This window comes from Aegilops tauschii, chromosome 4 (assembly GCF_002575655.3).
Source record: "Aegilops tauschii subsp. strangulata cultivar AL8/78 chromosome 4, Aet v6.0, whole genome shotgun sequence".
In the NCBI taxonomy this organism is placed as follows: Eukaryota; Viridiplantae; Streptophyta; class Magnoliopsida; order Poales; family Poaceae; genus Aegilops; species Aegilops tauschii.
Genome location: NC_053038.3, coordinates 479250653 through 479267305, shown reverse-complemented (window position 1 = coordinate 479267305; position 16653 = coordinate 479250653). Strand labels below are relative to the sequence as shown.

The window sequence follows — 16653 nt, the reverse complement described above, 5'->3', positions numbered from 1 at the left end:
GATGTGCTATCGAATATCATGTTGCTATGTTGTACGCGTACACTAATTAAGTACTGTTAATGAGTACTCCCTCCGTAAACTAATATAAGAGCGTTTAGATCACTACTTTAGTGATCTAAACGCTCTTATATTAGCTTACGGAGGGAGTACTTTCTAGTCATCCTTCTGTCATGAGATTTTGGTGAACAGTGGCAAGCATTATATTATGGTATGTTAAGGAAGTTAGTTGTTTCTTAGAAAAATGACTGTGATACACAATTGTTAAATACTAAAGCAGTATATAAATGTCAGACCACAGTATTGACAGAATCAACGTGAGCATGTACGAAAAGGAATCACTGGATTTCAATTAGAGCAACTCAAGTCATAGGAAAAGGAATGTGACTTTAATATGTCTAAAACTTTGCCATGGCAAACAAAATCCAAGATCACGCATTTCAACCCCTTGGCCATTTTTTTGCCGAGAACTAACCCCTATATCATTTTAGGCAACACTTAAACCTGACACAAAAAATGGAAATGAATTGAGACGACCAAAAGCGTGGCCTAAACTCAGGCCGGAACATCACCAAAATTACCGAGGGGGCTGCCCCGGGGCGAAATCAACTGCTAACAGTTTCTGTCACGAAAAATGATCTCAGGCAACATTTTGTTTCGTTACGAGGATTTTCATCACAAAATAGCACACATTTTGTAGTGGGATTTGGTTTAACCAATAATGGTGTATGACCCCTAAAAATGTTAAGGGGAAATTGAAGACGTGTCGACCCTTTGAAGAATTAGACGAGGAACTAGAGTGCGAAGACTTAACTCTTTACTTGTTCTTTTTATTCCCTTTTAAGTCAATAAGGCAAAACGTACTGTTAGGGGGGGGGGGGTCTAGGTGTTAATAAGAACGTGTGTCTTCATTTGTGCTAAGTCAATTTTTTTTCTTCAGAGTTGAAGACATGGAAATCTCCTTCCAACAAAAGTCATCAAGCTTGCGTGTTGAAGGTGATTCTTCGTTACACCTGGGTTTAATTTCTTCGCCGAGGAGTCAGGAAACATGTAGTTGGGTTGTCCTACGCGAGGAATTTGAGAGTTTTAATTTTTGACCGTTGTGACAGCAGGTTGACAGGCCCGTCCCCTCCAATGGTCACTTCAGCCCTCGGGTTGCGACTACGAACTATAAATAGCCCCTGCCTCTAGCATAAGTTGGTTGGTTGCTCCATTAGAATCAATGCATGTTCTCTAAGCAACCCATTCTCCTGAAGAATTCGAGTGAACCCTGAGTGCGGAAAAACCCACAGCCTTAAAATCCCAAGTGGTTGAGTGTCATTGAAGAATCTATTCTAAGTTCACAAAAGACTTGTTATTCTTGAAGACTGTGCATCTTCCAGACGGTTATGTGTCAGTTTAGAGCCTCCAGCCCGTGGACTAGCTGAAGAACAAGTCTGTGAAGACTTGGATGTCGCCTTGAAGATCTACCATGAGTGGTTGGGCTATGTTCGAGTGATCTTAGCTCAAGGAGAATAGGTTGAAGACGAGCATGGTCTTCTGGTTAAATCTCAGCCCATCCAACCACACGTAGAGTTGTCAACTTGCACCGAGTCATCAAATTGTTTGTCTTCACCAGGCATCTGGGTTCTTATTTATTCGTCCAATTTACTTCATGTATTTTTGCTGGTTCTGAAGAAATTGCTCTTACATCTCTGTGAAAACTTTATTGAGTTTATCTCTATTCTGCTACATATGATTATGTTCCGCTTTGTGTTTACGCTTACTATACTTAATGACATCTTCATGTTTGCTAGACTTGGGTACATTTACTGCTACCTAGTTATTCTTCTAGCTAGATTACTTCTGTCGCTATCTCACTCGTACTAGTTTACTTCATATAGTCTATTGCTTCGGTGCAATTTGTCTTCTGTTATGCATAACATTACTTTGGTACTACTAATTTTCTTTGAACAACTTGTTTCCCCCCAAGAATTTTGGGAACATGCTGAAAGCATTCCACTACTATGCTTGAGTAGTGGTTCCCTGGAAAGTGGATCTCGAGTCAACCTGGCGGGTGATATTGTAATGTCCCATTCACCTCTCTAGTCGATATATTTGCCCTTTCAGTATGATCCAAGATTAATGCAATGCACAATAAAGCATAACCAAAGGCAATGCAGATTGACTTGATCCAACACAAAGGCATGCAGATTGACTTGCAAAGCATAAGCAAGATGAGTAAGCATGGAATCCAATTGAATCTATGGATTGGCATGCACATTGCCTGCCACGATCTATCGAATCTACGGATATAGAAAACCTGACCGTGTACCCTCTCCAGGAAAATAGCATTGCCCTTGGAGGTGGAGTATCAAGCATCGTGAATCGTCCTAAAATCTGTAACCATGTATCCAATCCCCCACCCTGTCGCTCATTCTACATCTATAAAGCAATGTTAGCAAAACTATGGTTGGAGGTACTTATGGTGGCTGCGAGAGTTGGAGTTGCTGCAACCAGCGCGAAAGAAGAAGCTCCCTATGCTTCCATTGTGGTTGCCGTGAAGGCCGCTGAAATCGCAGCCTCAGCCAGTACGAATGTCCAGGGAAGTGCGTCGAAAGTGCCTCACCACCGAAGTAGAACTCCCACCAGCCGCAGTCGAGGTACCTGCTGCATACGAGGGATCAATACATGTTGAGCATGGCCGGGTGCAGAAGGGGAAGGGGCCCTTAGCATCTTCGCCAAATCCCCGGGTTTGAGGCTCCTCGACTCAGCGCCAACGAGTCACCAAAAATGAACACTAGAGTAAGGGGGCAAGGATTCATGCGGTATGGTGCTGGAGTAGAGCCAACCATCGATGACAACGAAGAGGTAGTGAGAGAATAGGGGTTTGGACAATGAATGAAGTGTATTGGAAGTTAAGGCCGAAGCGTCTCATCTTCGGGGCTTCCCAAGTATGAAACCTCGTGCTACGCTGCGTCCGCCGGAGCCTGGCTATGAGGAAACATTTCCTCCACAACCATATCCATGGCTGCTTTAAATAAGCATGCGTGCCACAATTTAAAAGTAGCCAAGACAACTAAAGAGGCTTATTTTGCATCCACATGTTGAATGCTACACCCAAGCACACCCACGGTGTACGTGGTGTGTTGTGGTGCAAGATCGGATCCAATGCCATATACTTTGTTCGGTTGCTGCTTTATTACATATAAAGCGGGACGCAAGCTTGTTTAGAGGTCGGGGCCGATGATTTGAAAAGTACTCAGCCCATAGACACAACCTTCCAAAATTAAGCGTGTCAGTTCGAACCACTTAAATGAGTAATTTACAAGGGTTTCAACTTTAGAGATTTATAAGGGTGAAAATTGTAAGAGATTTTCATTGCTGAAAATATATATACTTCTCTGTTCGTCTCAAAATAAATGGCTCAACTTTGTATTAACTTAAAAAATACTAAATCGGTCAAACTTTGTATTAACTTTAGAAGTACTAAAACGGTAAAAGGAAAAAAAAAGACGGGACTGAGCATGTCTCGTCCCATCAATGGGCCTGACAGGAACCCATAGGCATTTAAGACTAGGTGCATTTTTCTATAGTTTCCTCTTGGGCTTGATAGGACACCAGCCCAGGCTCGGCCACTGTACACCGTGTACGAGACCCTCGTCTCTTCCTCCTCCTCATTTGGTCTTTGTTCTCGGCGACGGCGAGGAGAAAATCAGTTACATCTACGACTTCGGTTCCGGAGGCCGGAGGTAACCCAGGCCTTCCAAGGGGGAAAAGAGCAGAGCAGCCTCTTTTTTCCAGCGCTTGCATTACTATTCACTACCAGTTCTCGTCTCGATTCTTGTCTCCTCGCCATCGATTTTCTCCGGGATGTCCGCATGAACGATTCCTCTCCGACGATCCTGTTTCTCGAGTAGCGCTTCCCCATCCTTGGATAGCTTCAAACTTCCACTACGGCGTTGAGTCTGTGATCTGACTCGGCCTCAGTGTGTGGGTTGCTGAGTTATGATCTCAGCATTTATTCGGATTCGTTTTAGTTTTCCGCCACAACTTCTAGTTAAGTCGATTTATATGTTTGCATCCTGTGGACAGGCTGAGGCCTCATTTTAGTACTTGTCTTGTGGTGATTTCCCCCTTGTTCCGCTAGGGTTTTATATGTTGAAATCAATTTTTTTTTTGGCATTATATTCTTTGTTGTTGATGCCACACGTGTTGATTGAAAATCTTGTTATTCACATTAGCATTGGAATTCACATTAGCATTTCTATTATTCTAACATCTTCTCCAAACTCGGCGATTGATTTGAAATCGCTGTTAATATATACATCAAAATCAGTAGATATTTCATCCCAAAATAGATTTACAGGCAACACAAATGATACCTTTTCATCACAAACACACAACTCAGAAATTTAAACCACTTAATACTCCTGTTTAGTAAGCAATAAAATTATGATGAGAAAGCAACCATAGTCCACAAGGGTGAAAGTTCAGGCTTTCAGACTACTGGTGATAATTTATTGTTGGTCTCTTAAGCTTCTCTATTTTTGGGGATTAGATATATACAATACAAAATTTCGATCACTATTTCCTTTTGTTTCTATGCTAGCTTGCAGCTTCAAGCCGTCCAGGCCAAAATGGGTTCAGCTGAGGATGAGTACACCCCACTGTCTCAGTTAGAATATGGATTGGACAAATGTAAAGTGCAGGTGCGCATCTCACGGCTGTGGGAGTCCTTCAATCCAAAAAATAACACTTTATTCGGCCTTGACTGCCTTCTGATCGACGATCAGGTGATGCATTGCCTACCTTAATTTAAACACCAAACGGATGAACTGCATTGCTTGCTGGCTACCAACATTAAATTACCATCCTTTAAGTTTTCAGTGCACTGATTCTTCTAGTTGTTTCCCACTTGTAGGGTAAAACTATGCAGGCGCGTGTAGATCCCTACGATATAGAGTTGTTTGAACATAGGCTAGTTGAAGGCAAGGTCTATGCCTTGTCAGATTTTCACGTTGATGTGCAGAGGGACTACTATATGTCATGTAGCAACGAGTGGACTATGTATTAGGAGGCAGACTGTGGTCACTGAGATAGAAGGAGATATTGATTCAATACCCCTCCACAGCTTTGAGTTTGTTAATTTTAAGGATCTCCGTTCTAGGTGTGGCAACAATAGCTTATTGACAGGTAGATTCTTTTGGAACTTAATAAAGTTTTATCAGAGTTAGACTTACCGTGTGTATATCTTATTCTTTTCCTTACATGTGCGTGGATACAAATTATGCAGATGTTCTGGGACACGTAGTAGATGTTCGGGAGATAGAGGGGGTCAAAAAAAGATCCCGCCTTTTAGAAATCTGTAATGCAAGCATTCGGGATTTGAGGTAACAGAATACACATCTTTCTTCTGGATGATTGACGTCCCCTGATAGCTCCTCACTGCTGGAGTTATCATTTACAGAGGAAAGGTAGTGGGTGTCACACTGTATCGAGATATTGCTTCTGGGTTTTTTGAGGATATGCTTGAGAAAGGCCAAGGTGCCTCAGTTGTTGCTGTCTTTACAGGGATGGCTGTTGATTCTTCATCATCAGGTTAATCCTTGATCCACTGTTTCATTTGTCGGTTTCTACCATGTGATACTGTTGAATTATATCCCGTTCTTTTCTTGTAAAACTTTAGTCTGTCTATCATTAATGTAACCATAGTGTATACTGAAACCTTTTGGTGCCATTTGTGATCTTTCCGTGTTTTATAGTTTGCTCTACAACATCTTCAGAGTACTACCTTGATTTGGAAATACCAGAGGTGCAAGAATTCCGTGCGAAGTGAGCAAACTTCATAAAGTTTATACCTTCTTTGATGATTGATCTAAGCTGTACTAGTACATGGCTAACTGGTTCGTGTGCGCACAGTTTGCTCATTCAGCAGGGAAACCCTGTTCCAGAAAAAACTCCAGCTCAGAAGTTGGCCGAGAGTTGGCGAACAATCGAACAGCTAAAAAGCCTTGATCCAGAAGAGTACGATGAGGTGAATTAAGTTTGCTGCTCTCCTCGTGACGGGCAAAGCTCATCTCGTTTACTCACGTATATCTGTGTTTACTTGCAGGATACCATGTTTTTGTGCAGAGTCTCCCTGATAGACATAGATTGCAGCAGTGGCTGGTGCTATCTTGGATGCGACACCTGCCAAAAGTCGATGTACGGGGCCCCAAGGAAATATAAGTGCGGTCGATGTACGGGGCCCCAAGGAAATATAAGTGCGGCCGATGTGGCCCGATCAAGAGGCCAATTCAATGGTAGTGACCTGCAACGCTACACTGTCATTGCCACATCAGTGTATGCTTATTGCTCATTCATAAGTGGCTAATTACCACACTGCTGTTATGGCCCTTATGGGCACCTTATTAGGTACAAGCTGAAGGCAACGGTGCAGGATGCCACGGGCACAATGGACCTGATGATCTTCTGTGAGGTGGCGGAGGAGCTGGTTGGTGTCTCCGCGGAGGAGCTCGTCGATAAGATCAAGGACGATGATGAGTGGTACACCCTGCCGGACGAAATCGAGGATCTTCTTGGCTCGACGCACACCTTCGAGGTTTTCGACAAGTACGTGGATGGGAGCTTCGCGGTGAGCTCGATCATGGACGATGCCAGCGTCCCGGCCCCGCTGCTACTACTAGTCAACGCAAGGAGGAGAAGGCTGAGCCTGAGGGGAGCGCTGCCATGGCAAGGGTGAAGTCCACTCGAGTCCCGAAGCCTAACAAGCGCCTGCGAGGGGACGACTGGATCAACTGAGGATTCTTGGACTAGTTTTAGTGTGTCTAGGCTAATGCATCTGCAAGGACTAGGCAATGGGTCTTTATGTTCTCTTTCTTTTAACATCGGAACAACTGATGTGACTCGATCTAGTGTTAGTGCTGGGTAAACAGACCAGGACCGGTTTGAACCAACCCTTTTGAAAATTGTCTTCCTTATTATCATGGTTGATGGAAAATGGGCTTCACCTAGTTTGGTGAGCAGACCCTAAACCTCTGCTTCGATGCTAAATTGAGAGAACTGTATAACGCTTGCCATGGGTTTTGCTAGTACAAAATACAGTAAATTTGAAATGAAGTGTATCCGGTTACGGAAATGGCGTCGAGCCTCAAGGGACTCCGGTGCTCTTCCAATAGTCTCTAAATACTGACTTATATCAATCATAAATTCATAATGTGCAGTCAACATGTCATGGGATTAGAAGGTCGCACAGGGGAAAACCATCGAGAACGACGATAAAAGGAACTCAAGAGTAGAACGCTTGAGTTGGCTTGCTGACTCGACGAGGGAAAAGCTCCATTTGCTTTAGTGAATGGAAGAAACAACCATCATAACTATCTATGGAATTAATTGATGGATATGAGAGTGGTGCAGGATCGGGGTAAAGGAACCATAGGAATGTTATGTCACGTATCTTGCTCACTAACTTGAAGAAGGGTTATTCCTTCACCTGGCAAAGTATTATGGCGGGTGTGAGCTCCCTGAAGCGTGGTCATATTTGGCGAGTGGGAAATGGGCAGAATATTGACATTTGGAAGGACGCCTGGATTTCAAATTGTGCAAACCGTAAAATTGTTACCCCTAAGGGAGGCCAGTTGTTACGGAAGGTAGCAGATTTGATTGATCCAATCCTAAATAGTTGGGATGAAGATCTTCTCAGATAGACTCTATGGCCTATTGATGTTCAGCGAGTGCTTGTGTCGGTGGAAAACGACACCTATGGGATCACAAGAATCCCTACTATGGTTGCCGGGGCGCGGGGTTGTGAGAAGAGCAGGATTGACAGTCAGCACAAGGATCGTTTACCTAGGTTCGGGCCGCGAGGATGCATAAAACCCTAGTCCTGCTTTGGTGGATGCATTGAGTGTTCTTGAGCTCTCGAACTAGCTATGGTGGCTGTGTAGTTCCAAAGAGCCGGATCCTCCTCCAATACGCCATGGGCCTCCTTTTATAGTTGAAGGGGGCTGCCACAGTGGCACACAGGAGGTGGAAAGGCCTACAGTACTATGAGCTTATCGCCCGTATTACAGGACAAGACGCATTTAATGCGTCGCTTAGGTGTTCCCTAGCTTTATCGGGGACGGGAGCGAGGCCCGTCCCGTCCGTCGCCGCTCCTCTTCGCTTCGACACGCGCCCTGGCCAGCGATGCATGCGGCGCCATGTAGGCAGGCAGGCAGCTGAGGTGGCCTGCCTGCCTACATGGCGCGGTTGTAGGGTCTTCACGAAGATCTGCATGCCGCCATGCAGGCGCTTGCTGATCTGGCCTGGAAGCTGCATGTTGCCACACAAGTGCCTGCCTAGTTGGTCGGGCTGGCAGCTGCATGCTAATGGCGGTGGAAACTTGGCTGGTGCGGGCCTGGCAGTGCCTCCGCTGATGTCCTCGGAAAGGGCCTTGCCGGGGGCCTGGCAAGGGTCTTGCCGTGGCGCGCAGTTGTCCCCGGCAAGGGTCTTGCCGGGGGTCTCGTGGCTTCTCGGCAAGGATCCCGCCAAGGGTCGCCGTCTTTTGGTCCTCATCTGATCTCATATATCTATGGTCTTGACAAAGATCTGCATGCCACCACAGAGGTGCCTCCCGAGCCCTGGTCCAGTCGTAGTTGGTTGGGTTGGAACCTGTGGGCTCAAGGGCGGCTCGCTTTGTTGGTGTTTGGGCAAGTTGCCCCGGCAAGGTCCTTGCCGGGGCCGCGGAGGCCGCCCCAGCAAGGGCCTTGCCGGGGGTCTCCACCTCGCCCCTTTGTTGTCTTGTGTTTCTGGCCTTGGCGTTGCCTCTGACCATCTTGTTCCTCTGGCTTCTCTCTGGCTTCCCTCCCCTGCTCTGCTTAGTGTGGCCATGGGCGCTGCTCCGACTGTCCGTGCACAAGTAAAGGGGTCAAAAGGAGCACCCCTACTTTTGTACACTGACAGGAGCCCCCGGGCCTGGGCCACACATAAGCGCGACACGTTGTTGGGCCAGGCCCAAAACGGTGCGCGGGCAGGAGGGGCGGATTCTACCGCAGTAATTTTCCGTCTGCTGTGCTTCCCCACAACCCGCGTTGAACGTGCGACGTGGGGGGTCGTGCGTGACGTGGGGGGCATGCGTGGGGCGGTTCCTGCACGCATGCGTCACATCGCAGTTAATAGGAAAGGAGGTGGCCCGCGCCTTCCCCATAAAAAGGAATAACCGCAGGCGCGCTGCTCACTTTACCCCCCTCCCTGCGTCTTTTCCAATCTCAGAGCCGCCGCCCCCTTTCTTCCTCCTTCTCGAGCTCTTGCCTTTGCTTGTCGCCGCTGCGCCTTCGCCATCCTCCACCCCCTGCTTCTCGCAGCCGCCATGGCTCCCAAATCCACCAGGGGCAAGGGAATGGCCAAAGATGCCGGGGCGGCGGAGCCGCCGGAGAGTGAGCAGGCGGCGCGACGAACGCAGCTCGCCTACTTCCCCTCGACGGTCGACGCGATCGAACTGCGGGATTACTTCAAGCCCCTGTGGGGGGTGAAGACGGGGGGAGAGACGACGGGGCATCCAGCCACGCGCGTCATCCCCGCCAACTGCGCCAAGGCCGCCCCAAATCGGTACCCCCTTCTCCGATTTCTTCAATGATGTCATGCACACCTACGGCTTCCATCTTTTGGATTTTACTCCGAATGCCATGGCGTGCATGGCTCTTTTCGTGCACCTCTGCGAGGGCTTCGCCGGGGTGCATCCCAACACGGCGCTCTTCAGCTACTACTTCTTCCCTCGGATCCAACCGGGGGGCGCCATTTCCGGGTGCGTCGCCTGGATCCCAAGGGCCAAGGGGGCGTACCCGGAGGGCGCCATGAAGGAGAGGTGGGAAGAATGGCGGGGCCGGTGGTGCTGGATTGAAGAGAAGGGCCCGCCGAACTTTTGCCGGGTCCGCGACGCGCCGCCGGTTCACCGGGGCGACTGGAGCGACGTTGATGCTGACGACGCGAAGCTCACGGTCGCCACCACCAGGATCCTTCGCCTTACCGAGGCCGGGCTCACCCTTGAGATGATCGGGGCGGATTTCATCCACCGCCGAATCGCTCCTCTGCACAACAAGGGGAGGCCGGCCTGGCTTTTCACGAACGCCGCTGACATCATCAGGCTCCGCCCCGGCCTCGACCACAACCTTACGGTGATGAGGCACGCCCATCTCTGCCAACGGCTCTTCCAGCTGGACGTGAACCGCGATGGCGAGGTCGAGCGGTCCGGCAAGGCCGCGAGGGCCGCCGCGAGGGCCGCCGCCGGGAGTGATCCCGCTTAGCAACAACTCTCGCCATGATGCCGAACTTCAACGCGCATGGCCTTGAACCGAGCTAGGTCGAGCCGGAGGAACTTCAGGTGCAGGAGTTCTTCGACACCTTGCACGAGGGGTACGTCACCGCCGAGCCGCGGCTCATCCAGGACACCTCCCAGGTGGAGCTGGACTACATCGCCGCTAGGGCGGTGGAGGCGAAGCTCGCCGAGGAGGCCGGCAGCGCCCGCGGCATGGAGGACAAGGCCGCGGCGGAAGCGGAGGAGAAGGAGCTCGCCCAATGGGTGGAGGCCACCGGGGAGGCCAGCAGCGCCGGCACCGGGGCTCCTCTCGTCGAAGACGTGGTCAGTGAGTCGGAGGAGGAGGAGGCCGTGGCCGTCGACCCTCCAGCCATGGGGAGAGGACGGGTTCTGCGGCGGGCCACCTCTGGCGAGCCGGTCCGGCCCGGCAGGGCCGCGCAGCTGCGTCAGGCCCAGGAGATGTCCGCACGCCAGACAAGGGTCGCGGCGGCGAAGAAAGTGGTGAAGGCCGCGGTGGCGAAGGAGAAGGCATCCGCTTCTTCCTCGGCAAAGCGTGTTCAGACGCCACCTCCTTCCCCTCCTCCGGCAGACGTTGACGCGGGGGTCACCTTTGACTTCGGATCCCTCAGCCCGAGGAGGAAGAGGAAGGCAATAGAGGAGGAGGAGTAAGCTTTTTATTCCCCATTTTTTGTCATCTCCGTTTCCTCAAACAGTGGCGCCCATCTTGAATTATTCTCCTTTTGCAGGGACGCGGAGACGCTAGCCCAGAGGGTCAAGAGGGCCAGGATCTCGACGAGCGGTCAACCCTCGGCAGGCACCTCCGGCACACCACTGGTGGTGTTGAGCAGCCCGGACAGCAGCCCCCAGCGTAAGTTCACCACTCACCCCTCGTCGACGTGCGTCAAGGGTATGATACTTTGGTGCTGACCTTGTCGTGGGTGCAGGAGGGGAGCAGCAGCGGGAGGAGCCACAGAGGGCTACTCTCAACACGCCGCCCCCATCGACTACGCTGCCCCGAGGGGCGTCCCCGGCAAGGGCGCCAAGCACCGAGCCCATGCACACGGGGGAGGAGGAGGAGAACTTGGGCGCCGGTGGCTTCGCCTCGGCGCCAAATGTTGGCGGGGAGGGAACTTCTGCCTCTCATCCCGGCACGGGTAGGTTACTCGCCTTTCGCCTCCATTCCCTTTTCCTTTTGTTTTCTTTTTCTGAATCCTGGTCTTGGCCTCGCCTCATCCTCTATTCGGTGTTCAGATCCCCCCTTGGCAGACCCAGAGGACATCGACACCATCATCGAAGATGTCGCCAAGGCCGCCGAGGCGGAGGCCGAGGAGATCGCCGCCAAGGAGGCCGCCAGGGGCGCTGCTGATGACGCAGCCAAGGAGCTTGCCGGGGAGGCCGGCACGTCTGGTGCCGAGGAAGAGGTGGTTGATGACCAGCCTTCCTCCTCCGCGGCCTCTGGCTCTGGCAGGTACCTGAAGGTGAGTGACGACCTCTTCGTCCACCTTCCAGGCGCGTCGAGCACCAGGGCTCCCGTCGAGGGGGAGGTGTTCGACGACGAGGTGCTTGCCGCCGCCGGGCTCGAGGTCGTTGACGAGCCGAGCGCTAGCGGCGACGAATCCCAGGAAGAACGGCTCCTCCACGCCATGGGCGCCAGCTTCCGGAAACTCCAGGCGCTCCACCGCGCCCGCCTGGACAAGGTTAAGTCCAGGATGGCGGTGGTGGAGAAGGCGGAGGCAGACCTCCAGAAGCGCGTCGTCGAGACGCAGGACTGGTTCCGCCAGGCTCGCGAAGAGCTGAAGGCCGCCCAGGGCGAGCTGGCCAAGCGTGATGTGGAGCTCACCATGAAGCGGGACGACATTGAGAAGGCCCAGGAGACGGCGGAGAGCTTGGCCGCCGCGGCCTAGGCCGCTCAAGCCCAGCACCAGGCCGCGCTGGATTCCCAGGAGGAGGACCTTGCCGCACGTGAGGAGAAGCTTGCCGCCACGCTCCGCGGCAAGGATGAAGAGGTGGAGAAGCTCGTCGTGCAGCGGACCCGCGAGCTGGAGCAGAGGCACAAGGAGGCACTCGATGCCCAGGCTCGGGTTCACGCCGACAAAGTGAAGGAGCTGGAGGTGGAGCGGGACGGGCTAAGGGACCAGGCCTTGAAGCTGTCCAAGGAGAAGGGCACGCTCAACAGCGCCCTGACGGAGGCGCAGGGCGCGACCGTCAGCAGGGCCGGGGAGCTCTCCGAAGCCAACAACTCCATCAAAGACCTTAGGCTGAAGCTGGAGGGTCTCGAGAAAATGCTGTCGGAGGCCAAGGCCCGGGAGGGGACCCTGACCAAGAACCTGGAGACCGAGAAGCAGCTGCGGAAGAACCAGGCCCTCAACTTCAAGGAGCACGTGGAGGGCGAGAACCGCTGGCTCAATCGCCTCGACGCCGTTGCCGACCAGGCCTCCGCGCAACTAGCCACCATGGGGATGCCGTACGTGAAGGACGCCCCGGAGCGGAATGTGAGCGCCAACTGCAGCCTGACCCTATTCTTCGAGAGGGTCGTCGGTGCCTTGGAGCGGCTTCACGCCAACCGGGCGGCCTCGCTGGCCGACGAGGCCCGGAGGCTTTGCCAGGGCGCCATGACCAAGGTTCTCACCAAGATGGCGTACTGGAACCCCAACCTCGACTTCGACGCCGCGCTGGACAGCTTGCCGGCGGGTGTGGACCTCGCGGCGCTCAAGGAGCGTATCAAGCCCATCATCAGCCGTATCGATGGAACCGAGAGGATAGAGGGCCAGCGCCAAGATTAGGCACCCCGTCTCCTACTGTCGCCGCAGGTTCATGACCAAGACAGTGTTTATCTTTAGTTAGAACCGCAGCAAGAATTGATGTAATATGACTCTGCAATGCTTTGATACGACACATGTTATTTTCCTGTTCAACCTCTCTTTGTATGTCCACCCTACGTTTATCGGGTAAGCTTGCCGGCGCGTAAACCCAGGGCGGCGTCTTGAGGACGGTGAAGGAAATATGCCCTAGAGGCAATAATAAAGTTATTATTTATTTCCTTATATCATGATAAATGTTTATTATTCATGCTAGAATTGTATTAACCGGAAACATAATACTTGTGTGAATACATAGACAAACAGAGTGTCACTAGTATGCCTCTACTTGACTAGCTCGTTGATCAAAGATGGTTATGTTTCCTAGCCATAGACATGAGTTGTCATTTGATTAACGGGATCACATCATTAGGAGAATGATGTGATTGACTTGACCCATTCCGTTAGCTTAGCACTCGATCGTTTAGTATGTTGCTATTGCTTTCTTCATGACTTATACATGTTCCTATGACTATGAGATTATGCAACTCCCGTTTACCGGAGGAACACTTTGTGTGCTACCAAACGTCACAACGTAACTGGGTGATTATAAAGGTGCTCTACAGGTGTCTCCAAAGGTACTTGTTGGGTTGGCATATTTCGAGATTAGGATTTGTCACTCCGATTGTCGGAGAGGTATCTCTGGGCCCACTCAGTAATACACATCACTATAAGCCTTGCAAGCATTGTAACTAATGAGTTAGTTGCGGGATGATGTATTACGGAACGAGTAAAGAGACTTGCCGGTAACGAGATTGAACTAGGTATCGAGATACCGACGATCTAATCTTGGGCAAGTAACATACCGATGACAAAGGGAACAACGTATGTTGTTATGCGGTCTGACCGATAAAGATCTTCGTAGAATATGTGGGAGCCAATATGAGCATCCAAGTTCCGCTATTGGTTATTGACCGGAGAGGTGTCTCGGTCATGTCTACATATTTCTCGAACCCGTAGGGTCCGCACGCTTAATGTTACGATGACAGTTATATTATGAGTTTATATGTTTTGATGTACCGAAGGTTGTTCGGAGTCCCGGATGTGATCACGGACATAACGAGGAGTCTCGAAATGGTCGAGACATAAAGATTGATATATTGGAAGCCTATGTTTGGATATCAGAAGTGTTCCGGGTGAAATCAGGATTTTTCCGGAGTACCAGGAGGTTACCGGAACCCCCCGATAACTTAATGGGCCTTAGTGGGCCTAGGTGGAAGAGAGGAGAGGAGGCCAGGGCAGGGCCGCACGCCCCTCCCCCCCAGTCCGAATAGGACAAGGAGAGGGGGGCGGCGCCCCCCTTTCCTTCCTCCCCTCCACCTCTTCCCCCCTCTCTCCTAGTCCAACATGGAAAAGGGGGGGAGTCCTACTCCCGGTAGGAGTAGGACTCCTCCTGGCGCGCCTCTCCCCTTTGGCCGGCCAAACCCCCCCTTGCTCCTTTATATACGGGGGCAAGGGGGCACCTCTAGACACACAATTTGATCATTGATCTCTTAGCCGTGTGCGGTGCCCCCTCCACCATATTACACCTCGATAATATCGTAGCGGTGCTTAGGCGAAGCCCTGCGTCAGTAGAACATCATCATTGTCACCACGCCATCGTGCTGACAAAACTCTCCCTCAACACTCGGCTGGATCGGAGTTTGAGGGACGTCATCGAGCTGAACGTGTGCTGAACTCGGAGGTGCCGTGCGTTCGGTACTTGATCGGTCGGATCGTGAAGACGTACGACTACATCAACCGCGTTGTGTTAACGCTTCCGCTTTCGGTCTATGAGGGTACGTGGACAACACTCTCCCCTCTGGTTGCTATGCATCACCATGATCTTGCGTGTGCGTAGGAATTTTTTTGAAATTACTACGTTCCCCAATAGACGGATCCGCAATGGCCTGTCGGGTGTGCTTGCCGCCGGGCGAACCACCTTGCCGCCCCCAACGTGGCCACTCGAACTGTCGAGCTTGACTCGAGTCAGAGTCGAGAGCGTTGCTGGTTGCAGAAGGCTACCCTGCCATTCTCGACGCGGCCGTCTGAGCTGTTGAGCGGACTCGAAACAGAACATAGGCGTTGCCAATCGCGGGAGGGCCCCTTTGCGTGCAGGTTTTCCATACAAAGAACAAGATCTCCGAGGGGAATAACCTTATATTAAAAAGGAAATATTTGAAGTTTGGCATGACTTAGCTTTCTTGTTGCCGCGCTGGCGTCCTTCGCGCTTGCAGGCGGCGCAGTCTTCTCCTGGTCGTCTTCTTCTTTAGAGGCCATGGCGATGAAGAACTGCTAGGCTAACTACTAGACCAGATTCTCACAATTGCGCCCCCTACCTGGCGCGCCAAAGTTGTCGGTGGGAAACGACACCTATGGGATCACAAGAATCCCTACTACGGTTGCGGGGGCGCGGGGTTGTGAGAAGAGCAGGATTAACAGCCAGCACAAGGATCGTTTACCCAGGTTCGGGCCGCGAGGATGCGTAAAACCCTAGTCCTGCTTTGGTGGATGTATTGAGTGTTCTTGAGCTCTTGAACTAGCTATGGTGGCTGTGTAGTTCCAAAGAGCCGAATCCTCCTCCAGTACGCCATGGGCCTCCTTTTATAGTTGAAAGGGGCTGCCACAGTGGCACACAAGAGGTGGAAAGGCCTACAGTACTATGAGCTTATCACCTGTATTACAGGACAAGACGCATTTAATGCGTCGCTTAGGTGTCCCCTAGCTTTATCGGGGACGGGAGCGAGGCCCGTCCCGTCCGTCGCTGCTCCTCTTCGCTTCGACACGCGCCCTAGCCAGCGATGCATGCGACGCCATGTAGGCAGGCAGGCAGCTGAGGTGGCACGGTGGTAGGGTCTTCACGAAGATCTGCATGCCGCCATGCAGGCGCTTGCTGATTTGGCCTGGAAGCTGCATGTTGCCACGCAAGTGCCTGCCCAGTTGGTCGGGCTAGCAGCTGCATGCTAATGGCGGTGGAAACATGGCTGGTGTGGGCATGGCAGTGGCCCCGCTGATGTCCTCGGCAAGGGCCTTGCCGGGGGCCCAGCAAGGGTCTTGCCGTGGCGCGCAGTCGTCCCCGGCAAGGGTCTTGCCGGGGGTCTCGTGGCTTTCCTCGGCAAGGATCCCGCCGAGGGTCGCCGTCTTCTGGTCCTCATCTGATCTCATATATCTATGGTCTTGACAAAGATCTGCATGCCACCACAGAGGTGCCTCCCGAGCCCTTGTCCAATTGTAGTTGGTTGGGTTGGAACCGGTGGGCTCAAGGGCGGCTTGATACGTCTCCAACGTATCTATAATTTTTTATTGTTCCATGTTATATTATATTCTGTTTTGGATGATTAATGGGCTTTATTATACACTTTTATATTTTTTTCGGACTAACCTATTAACCGGAGGCCCAGCCCAAATTGCTGTTTTTTTGCCTATTTCAGTGTTTCGAAGGAAAAGGATATCAAACGGGGTCCAAACGGAATGAAACCTTCGGGAACATGATTTTCGGAACAAACGTGATCCAGAGGACTTGGAGTCTACGTAAAGCAATCA

At 51.4% G+C, this 16653-nt stretch overlaps 1 protein-coding gene across 3 annotated transcripts; it reads left to right on the top strand.

The window, feature by feature from the left end:
• Window positions 1-3607: 3607 nt before the first annotated feature.
• LOC109746955 (uncharacterized) lies at window positions 3608-7094 on the top strand. Of its 3 annotated transcripts, XM_040387531.3 has the most exons (9): window positions 3608-3728; window positions 4589-4772; window positions 4901-5172; window positions 5273-5369; window positions 5447-5577; window positions 5742-5811; window positions 5899-6013; window positions 6092-6281; window positions 6394-7094. In XM_040387531.3, exons 3-9 carry the CDS (start codon window positions 4977-4979, stop codon window positions 6402-6404), a joined length of 810 nt encoding a protein of 269 aa, XP_040243465.1. In that variant the 5' UTR covers window positions 3608-3728; window positions 4589-4772; window positions 4901-4976; the 3' UTR covers window positions 6405-7094. The 3 variants fall into 3 exon arrangements, with proteins under 3 accessions (XP_040243465.1, XP_040243466.1, XP_020161638.2); XM_040387532.3 differs by having other exon boundaries at window positions 3612-4772; window positions 5763-5811; XM_020306049.4 differs by having other exon boundaries at window positions 3613-4772.
• Window positions 7095-16653: the final 9559 nt, after the last annotated feature.

Bases quoted from the DNA above. Each gene is read 5' to 3' on its own strand.
- LOC109746955 (XM_040387531.3), top strand. From the start codon at position 4,977: ATGCCTTGTCAGATTTTCACGTTGATGTGCAGAGGGACTACTATATGT. The intron at 5,173-5,272 runs GTAGATTCTTTT...CAAATTATGCAG, and splicing joins CAACAATAGCTTATTGACAG to ATGTTCTGGGACACGTAGTA. The intron at 5,370-5,446 runs GTAACAGAATAC...TATCATTTACAG, and splicing joins GCAAGCATTCGGGATTTGAG to AGGAAAGGTAGTGGGTGTCA.